The sequence below is a fragment of the Sprattus sprattus genome (genome assembly GCF_963457725.1).
Source record: "Sprattus sprattus genome assembly, chromosome: 18".
Classification (NCBI taxonomy): Eukaryota; Metazoa; Chordata; class Actinopteri; order Clupeiformes; family Clupeidae; genus Sprattus; species Sprattus sprattus.
The window spans coordinates 13290012-13300197 of NC_137916.1; the positions used below are offsets into that span (position 1 = coordinate 13290012).

General features: G+C 43.9%; 1 protein-coding gene across 1 annotated transcript in view; it reads left to right on the top strand.

Moving 5' to 3' along the window:
* npnta (nephronectin a) overlaps window positions 1-9968 on the top strand; it is a gene marked incomplete at both ends in the record, with an annotated part of 36708 nt that extends 26740 nt beyond the window's left edge. The window contains 5 exons of the mRNA XM_080856406.1: window positions 6747-7169; window positions 7312-7401; window positions 8046-8144; window positions 9435-9697; window positions 9867-9968. Coding sequence (XP_080712532.1) covers window positions 6747-7169; window positions 7312-7401; window positions 8046-8144; window positions 9435-9697; window positions 9867-9968 — 977 coding nt within the window. The remainder of the gene's footprint in view (window positions 1-6746; window positions 7170-7311; window positions 7402-8045; window positions 8145-9434; window positions 9698-9866) is intronic.
* Between the last annotated feature and the right edge of the window lie 218 nt (window positions 9969-10186).

Genomic DNA, 10186 nt, shown 5'->3' on the forward strand with positions numbered 1-10186 from the left:
ATAAATAAATGACTAGCTGGGCTGAGAGTTTCAACCTCCTCTTACACAGACAGTAAGAGACAGGGTTAACACAACACACACAGCCATGGAAATGTAAAAAGCAAGTGAAAGTATACAAGACAGCAACAACTCAAAAACTCATTCGCCAACACCATTGCTACAATATGCGAAGCAACTAGCCTAGCCCCATAGTGAAACAATATAAGCAGCTAGCTAGCCTAAGCTAAGCTATTAGCATACATGCTAGCGGGGGCTAACATGCAAATGGCACACAGATTAAATGTCTGTGCGATTATTTCAACTGCCATACTGGAGATTTCGGTTCACTACCCCAAGTTTTCGCAAGGTACATTCCAGTACGTTTCAGACAATAAAACCAACCGACACCAAAGAATTTTAAATTTTGTACACATTCTGTTCCAAAGACAACCATACTCATGAGCTGCCTGTATTCCAGACAAAGGTTTGCCTTTGCAAGAGGAAGGCAATCTATCTGGCCAAAAATCGACAATTTTAACAATCCCAACCATCATTGAGCCAAATACACCTCTAGGCTACATCAATTAAAAACAGCTGTGTAGACCACGGCGATTTTTCAATGTAATTCACGTCTGTCTGTAGCTAGATTTAGAACAGTGCATCGCACTAAATTCTACTTCGGTGTGCGTCGTCCTACAAATTATCCATATGATCGCGTTTACATACCTGTTTTCCGTATGAACAAGCCACCGCATTCATTCCAATATTGTTGCAAAGATGTTTCCTTTTACCTAGATAATAATTTCTTACGAAGTGTATCAACACTTAGCTCAGTAAGTCAGTGTTGACATAAGTATGTATGATTGACTGTGATGTATTCTGTACTGTATAATATCTGTTCCACACCACAAGGGGGTGTTATCAGTTTGATTAGAGATGTGATATCATATGATTGTGATGTCATGCCCCCTATAAATATGAATGTTCTGGACTTGATCATTCTCTTGGCCCGCTCCCAACATGAAGGCTGGAAGAGCAGTTTAGTTATCCACTATAAAATAAATACGCCTTGAGGCTGAAGAGTAAAACTCGTCTCGTCTACTTTTCTGTTGTTGCACTGTTGGACTCCTGCTGTGTGTAAGTAGTGCTCCTGCTAACAGGTTATGGGCCCAGTAACGACGACGATAGTTGCAACAACGGAAAGTGGCAGCGAACGTTAGCTAGTCGGCTAAAAGTGTGTTAGCTAGTTAGCGCGGTAAAACCGGGAAGCTAACAAAGCTGAGGAGAATGGCACATCAAAAGGCAAAGTGGCCGATGTTTGACCGTAGGGCCGAAGAATATGAGCTCTGGGAAGAACGGATGCTGTGTTGTATGCACCGTGTCGGGTTAAAAGAGACTATTCTGAACGAGCCTGGCGAACCGCTGACGGCTGAGGAACGAGCCAAGGATGAGGAGCTGAATGCTGATGCTTACTGTTCGTTGGCGCCATTGCTGGATAACGTGAGTTTGGGACTGATATTCAGAGACTGTAAAAATAATGGACGCGAGAGTCTGCAAGTGTTGAGAGAGCACTACATTGGCAAAGGTAGGCCACGGATTGTTTCGTTATACATAACGTTAACCTCGCTGAAGAAAGCGGACACAGAGACTGTGACAGAGTACATTATCCGGGCAGAGCAGATCTTCACAGCGCTCAGAGGTGCAGGCGAGGCACCGAGTGAGGGGTTGATGATGGCTATGATTATGCGGGGACTTCCAGAGAACTACAAGCCGTTTACGCTGATGGTAACCCACGGTTCAGCGGAGATGAAACTGGCGGAATTCAAGGCTAAGCTGCGAAACTTCGAGGCGTCGGAGGATGCTGAGCCAGTAGCCGAGATGGCGGGAGAAAGGGTGCTGAAGGCTCGCGCAGCACTGAAGAAAAAGAACAGCGGATCTTCGACAGAGATGGCGTGTTGGCGGTGCGGTGAAAGGGGACATCGAAAAGATGAGTGCACAAGAAAAGTTTGATGCGGTTCCTGCAAAAGCACAAGCCACAGCGACAACGCCTGCAGGAAAAAGCGTGCACAAAGGTCCAGGTGTGCTCGCGCTGAAGATCGCGGCGGTGGCAACGGCAGCGGCGGTGGTAGCAGAAGCGGCGGCAGCGGCGGTGGTAGCAGAAGCGGCGGCAGCAGCGGTGGTCGGGCAGCGAATGGTGGACGGATCGAGGCGCGGGGACCCGCGAGAGTCGACTTCACATTCCGGGCAGAGACCGAGGACACCTGCAAGCCAGCGCAGCAGCGGCAGATTGAGGGACAAGGGCTGATCGTTGACACTGGCGCGACATCCCACATGCTGAACGACAGGAGCCGGTTCAAGTCCTTTGACAGCATATTCAAGCCGGAGAGCCACAGCATGGAGCTGGCCGACGGGAGGCGGACGTTCGGGTTGGCGGAAGGCAGAGGAGACGCACAGGTGTGTCTCACCGACAGCGACGGACGAACATGTACAGTGACTCTCAAGAACGCCCTGTACATCCCTTCGTTCCCACAAGAACTCTTCTCCGTGAAGTGTGCCACTGCACACGGTGCCAAGGTACTCTTCGAGGAAGGTAACAATGTTCTTGTGGCGCCTGATGGTGCATGGTTTAGCATTCAAGTGTGTGACAGAATGTACTACTTGCAAACCAAGTGTGATGACAATGATGTGTGCAATGTTAGCCATGATATTCAAACCTGGCATGAAATTATGGGGCATTGTAACTATGATGACATACTGAAACTGCAGGATGTAACCCTAGGCATGCACATTAAGGGTGCAAAGTGTAAGCCTGAAAAGGAATGTCATGTGTGCATAGAGGGGAAGTTTACTCGGACGAGAAACAGAAATGCAACAGAAAAGGTGAAAACACCACTGGAGTTAGTAAACACTGATCTAGCTGGTCCAGTGACCAATGGTTCAATCGAGAGTTACAGGTACATGCAATCTTTCACAGATGTGTGCACAGGAGTAGTATTCACATACTTCCTCAAAGCAAAGAGTGATGTCGTACTGGCTATTGAAAAGTTCTTGGCTGACATAGCGCCTTATGGCAGTGTGAAATGCATCCGGTCAGACAACGGGACCGAGTTCACAAGCAGAGAGTTTAAGACGCTCCTGCGAAAGAACAAGATAAGACATGAGACGTCCTGTCCTTACTCCCCACACCAGAATGGGATAGCTGAGAGGGAAGGGCGCACTCTCTTTGAGATGGCAAGGTGTAAGCTCATTGACAGCAACTTACCTAAGAGTCTATGGCATTACGCCGTTCAGGAAGCAGCATACACAAGAAACCGATGCTTTAACAAGCACATTGGCACAACACCATACACAGCACTGACAGGGAAGAAGTGTGATCTAGCCAACATGCACAAATTCGGGTCAGAGTGTTATGCGTACATACAAGACAAGGGTAAACTAGATCCCAGGTGTGAGAAGGGTATTTTCGTAGGGCACGACAAAGGCAGCCCAGCCTATCTAGTTTACTACCCCACCAAAGGTAAAGTGCAGAAGCACAGACTGGTCAAGTTTATCACTAAGACTACATGTGACAGCGAGACTCAGACTCAGGACTTAGGACTTGACCCCATTGTAAATAGTGACAAGACCGACGCACCACAGCCCAGTGCTCAGAGCACAGACGTACAGTCCACAATCCCCAGAGGATGATGGCGAGGAGCACCACAGGGTGACGCCACAGGCCTCAAGCAGTGGGAGGTACCCCACTAGAGAGCGTAAGCCCCCAAGTTATCTCTGTGATTATGCTACTGAGGATGATAGTGGTGATGATGATAGCACACTCACCAGTGTTGACTATTGCTACCGAGCAGTGTGTGGTGTGCCACTGACCTTTAAGCAGGCTATGACATCATCACAAGCAGGTAAATGGGAGAGGGCAATGGACGAGGAGATGCAGTCATTAGAGGAGAACCAGACCTTTACCCTGACCAAATTGCCAGAGGGCAGAAAGACAGTGGGAGGTAGGTGGGTATACTCAATTAAGGAGGGTGGTGATGGGTGTGAGCAGTACCAGGCCACATTTGTGGCGAAGGGGTATAGCCAGAGAGAGGGGGTAGATTATGGTGAGACATTCTCCCCCACGGCAAATATGACCAGTGTGCGTGTAGTCATGCAAAAGGCAGCACAAGAGAACCTGGTACTACACCAAATGGATGTAAAGACGGCTTATCTACACGCACCCATTGACCGAGACATTTACATGGAACAACCTGAAGGTTATGAAAAAGGGGAAAACGATCTAGTGTGTAAATTACAGAAGTCAATTTATGGTTTGAAACAGTCGGGACGTAACTGGAATGAAATGTTACACAAATGCTTGGTAAATGACAACTTTACACAGAACCCAGCAGATCATTGTGTGTACACAAAAGAGTCAACGCAGGGAGGGAAGGTGATTATTGTCATTTGGGTGGATGATCTCATCATCGCAGCAAGCAACACAATAAGTCTAGAGCAGGTGAAGGCAATGCTTTCCACCAGGTTTAAGATGAAGGACATAGGCAGGCTGAAACACTTTCTAGGCATAGACTTCAGTCAGACTGACGATTGTGTAACCATGTCACAACAGAGGTATACTGAGAAGATTCTCAAACGATTTGATATGCAGGAGTGCAGAACACGTGACACACCATGTGAACAAAAGGTTGATTACACTGACGATGCACCAAAGATGACTGATGTAAGGAAATACAGGGAAGCTGTAGGTAGTCTCATCTACTTAGCTACTTGTACGAGACCTGATCTATGTTTTGTGGTAAGCAAGTTATCACAACATTTTGCAAACCCCACAGAGGAAAACTGGGTGACAGTCAAACATGCACTGCGTTATCTTAAAGGTACTACTGACAAGCAGCTGACTTTTAAGAAAAGCAGCGACGGTTTAGGCCTTTGGGCATACAGTGATGCAGATTGGGGTGCAGACACCAGCGACAGACGGAGCACGTCTGGCTACTGTGTGAGCATGAGCAGTGACAGCTCACTGGTATCATGGAAGAGTAAAAAGCAACCCACAGTAGCGTTATCTACATGTGAAGCCGAATACATGGCTTTAGCTCTAACAATACAGGAGTGTATCTATCTAGAGCAATTACTGAAGGGCATGGATTCCTATGAATATGTTCCAACTGTTGATCATGAGGATAACCAGGGCACTATTGCACTTGTGAAGAACCCTGTGTGCAGACAAAGGTGCAGACATGTTGACATCAAGTATCACTTCATAAGGTCAACCATTAAAGATGGGAAGATGACACTTGTTTATTGTCCAACAAATGAGATGGTAGCAGATGCTATGACCAAGCCTGTCTCAAAGGTTAAACTGAGGACATTTTCAGGAGTCATGTTTGGTGTAAGCATCTGATGAATTATAAAAATGTTTTTGATTTAATTCTGTATTTGTTTATTCTGATTGTTAAAAGCTGTACAGGATACAAGTCACTCATAAGTGGGAGTGTTGACATAAGTATGTATGATTGACTGTGATGTATTCTGTACTGTATAATATCTGTTCCACACCACAAGGGGGTGTTATCAGTTTGATTAGAGATGAGATATCATATGATTGTGATGTCATGCCCCCTATAAATATGAATGTTCTGGACTTGATCATTCTCTTGGCCCGCTCCCAACATGAAGGCTGGAAGAGCAGTTTAGTTATCCACTATAAAATAAATACGCCTTGAGGCTGAAGAGTAAAACTCGTCTCGTCTACTTTTCTGTTGTTGCACTGTTGGACTCCTGCTGTGTGTAAGTAGTGCTCCTGCTAACAGTCAGTATAACGAAACTCTGGAATTATTATCAACATGACAGCTGAAATGTTTGTGCAAAGTAAATATGCAAGTTCCATCATACATCTGATTACCACCATAGAGAGACAATAAATATATTTACATTTGAAGCACAGACAAGATTTATTGCAGCCGCAACACACACAATTAAAACAAGCAGATTAAAACTCAGCAAATACCGCACAATTCAGGTGCACTCATGGATTAACACGACCTTTGGAGGTAAATTACACATACACAATAAGACAAATGTCACTTGGAGCCTATTTTAAGACTTCTCCAAGCTAAATGTAACACACTAGACCCTTTCACAATAAACAAGCAAACAAAAACAGAACAACAAAGACACCGTCATATGTCTAGACGTCAGTGGAGCCAAAATATAATGGTTGAGCTTGGTTGCCATGTCTGATCTTTTGTGTGATGTTATGGCTGCAACGTCAAAGGTCATGGCCGCAACAGAGCAAGCACACTCTCGCAGTTCGTTCACGAAACGCATTCTAGTTCAAATTTGTGTTGCTTTTCCGGCTTTTGTATTTGTTATCCCCTCTCTTCAATAAATTAAATAAATCTTATTTAGGTTTATTTCGACCAGCTTGGGTGAGCTAGCTTTTAGCATTCATTCTCTTCAACATCTCACACAAAAGTCTCTGTTTCCATCCCATTTATTGGCTGGTCAAAGAAACTGCGTTCTGATATTTACTTTTGTCAGCAAGGTCTGGACATGATGTACACTTAAGTAGATTCTAAAAAAAGTACTAAATGTAGGTTTTACATTCATTTTTAAATATGTCACCATTCAGTTGGTTCCATACTGAACCTATGTGCACTTATTTACATAGTAAACAGATGTCCTGGAGTTCCAGGTAACAACATCTTTTATTGACATGACACTGTACATGAAACATGTGTTGCATATATATTCATTCTCATTTTTTTTAGCAATACCAAAGGTGATAATTGAGCCTCCAAGACCTCGGAAAACACCACCGAACAATAACGGTAAAAAAGTCCCTGATGCTGACCTGACGAGGACCGCCTCACAATCACCAGTGACCTTACCAACTAAAGCAAAATCCCCCAGCACCACATCTACTACTGCAGCGCCTCCACAGCGAAGGAAGACAATCACCTATAAACCACCTGTTCCCACGCGTCAGTACCAAAGACCCACTCTGAAGACTCCATTAGTGGTCACCCCTAACCCACGTATGAGACCCAGGAGGCCCCCATCCTCCTTCACAAAGGCCCCCTCTGGCACTCATAAGGTCAACCCCACACAGTGGCCCCCTACTCCAACAGACACCTCCTTTGATAACAGAATAAGCAAAGACTTCACACCAAAACAGAGAGGAGATGTCCACAGTGAGTATGTCAGCATATCAGCTGTCAGTGTGTTTATTTGTATGTCCCGGTTAAATTCTACTATATTAAATTGTTCAGGTAAAGCTTCTATAATATACTGCACTCCTGTTGTTGTAATTGGCCTTTCCTCTGGTCTCCTTAGTACCACGGAAACCAGGCCAGGGCAATGGACTAGGTTTTGATTTTGATGTTGAACTGGGAAACACTGACGAGGAAATGGGTGATGATCCAGGTAAATATATATATGATAACCGATGATAACCTTCAGCTTCTTGTCCTATTTGTATAAGTTCCTGTTTGCTCTCCGAAGATAGCAGTGGACACCTTTGTATAAAATCTTTCATGGCAGTTTAAAGCATGGTATAATAGACATACACAAAAGATTTTCTTGAGAAAGACGATTTTCTTGAGAATGTTTAACAGAGCCAGACTGTATTAAGAAACTGACACCTAATCATATGTTGTGGAGAACAGGAAATTCAAATTGGAAGGAGTTTCTAAATTATAACTTTTAACAATTTAACCTTCAATAATGCTAAATGTTTTTAGCCAGGCTCAATAGCCACTTTCTGTAAGATGCACACTGGTTGTGTCACATGACCCCTTAAGTTTCCATCCAAATTATTTGGGGGTAGTTATCTGACCAAAATTAGATAAATATATATTTTGAATCATCTGAACCATTCCTAATGTTTTTCAGGGAGTTTTTTTTGCTGACGTTGACCATATACTGTATCTATATCTGAATATTACAGAGAGTGGCTATCAAACTGACTTTCCGAATAATGTTATAAATGTAAGGCGCATTGTGTTACCTCCTGGTATGAAATTTGCTGTATAAATAAAGTTTGATTTGATTTGATTTATATTTTCCAGAGGCTGGTGTTCTCAGTTGTTCCTTTGACTATGGCCTTTGTGGGTGGATTAAGCACAGGGAAGGAGACACGCAGTGGGAAATAACAGAATATTCTTCAGGTAGGCATCTTTCCCACCACAGGGATTCTTGTAAAGCATTGTATTACTTAAGTAAAATTCTGTGCATTATAAATAATGCAAATAATGTCCCTTGTCATCAATCAGTAGACTGGGCTTCAGAAGTGTATTTCAAACTCACCTCAAACTAGTTAGCGTATCGTCATCCTACCCAGTTGAATACTGGAAAAAGTCAAGTTATCTTGCCAAGGGAAGATGAAGGCTTTGTTAGAAGCAGAATGTTCAGGAGTCATAAGGCTTCTGAATTGACTTCAGTACGATCACTTGATGGCGGCACCCATTTTGAAAATGTGAATATGAAATGTAATGGAAACAGAGCTAGTTGGTCAAAGTTGGCAAATATAATGGTCTCATTCCCTGGGCAACGAATTTGGCTCAATTTGACATTATAACTATAGCTAATGAAAAGTGTAATAACGAGTGTACTGCATGATGTCACAAAAGCTGAGCTGGATGACCCCACTGCCATGGAGCAGGTCAGGTTGAAGGATCCAGCTTCTTTAGTGGGAGAAATAAAACTAGCTATAGCAGTTGAGATCCTAATCAAAGGTGGCAACACACACTATAGCACATCAGCAGTAGACTCGTCATGTACCCCTAACATTAAGCCAAATGGCAAAGTATCCTCACCCACCTACCAACATCATAATTTCAAGCTTCCTGACAACACGACACAGAAGACATGCTGGCCCTGCGACCACAAAAGTCACCTGTCATGTCCCTGACTCAGCCCTCCCCACATTGGGAAAAGCCCTCAGCCCAGTGTAGAAGGGGTTGGCCCAGTTAAATCAGGTTAAAATTTTGCTTTTCCTGTTTCACCCACTATAGCTCTTCCCAGTGTGTGGTCTTTGACAACCTCTGCTTCGTTCTCCTCTGGCTGTTGACGCTTTCCAGTATTAGTTGAGGGCCACCCAATAAGCACAGTCCTAGATACCGACTCGAACGTAACCCTCATCCATCTTTAGCCTCCTCCCACTGAACACACAACCCCTAAGAACAGATGCACTCAAGTGGAAATGGACTCCTTAATCTGCAGAATCTTTTTTTTCTTTTTTTTTTTCTTCACAATTGGTTTAATAAAAAAAACCTGGAAATAGGTTGAGTTGATATGGATTGAAGTGTCTAGTAACTGTGAGCTCAAGTGACAGAGAACTTTCTAACATTTTTAGAAATTGCAAGTCCAAGTGAAGTCTATAACAAAAACGTCTACATTTGATTACTTTAAAATATGGACAAACCTCCGTTCTTCCTTGGGTTTTCTTGACGTTGTAGGTGGGAAATATCTGACTCTCCCTGAAGTGACTGTGAAACACAGTGGAAGGGGAGCTCAGCTTATCCTGCCTCCTCTCATTCCACTGCGGAACCAGGACTTTATGTGTTTGTCCTTTCAACACAAGCTTGCTGGCCATCACGTGGGCATGTTGCAGGTGTTTGTGGAGAAGGGTAGGCAGCACATCCCAGCCATGTGGGGCAGGATGGGGGGTAGTGGCTGGAGGACGGCCCAGATCACACTGTGGGGCAACAAACTTGAAAGAGTGAGTATAATCCTTCAAAACATTTTCAGAAAAAGAAAGAAACGATTTAGATTGAACTGTATGGTTTGTTGTCATCTGAACATTTGTTATGTGTAATGTGATTTAACAGACACTAAAAAAATGTGAATTATGTTTCAACTGGTGAAATCGTTTCCTATTTTTTTCATAGATAATTATAAAAGGTGAGCGAAGGAGAGATCGACAAGGAGAGATAGCTCTTGATGACATTACTCTGAGAAGGGGGCGCTGTTCAGAAGAGCACAGGAACTGAAACAGTCACAACTTTGTGTTCTTTTCCACGGGGCCAGGCTAAAAGCACGCCAGTTTACAAGTAAACAAGAGGGTATATGTCTTTGATCCATCTGCCCCTATACACATGTGTGAGGGGTCTGATACATAATTGCTAACAGACTATTCCGGGAAAACATCAGTATATCGGTATATATGTTATCGGTTTCTCTGAGTTTAGCATGGCAAATATGAAACACT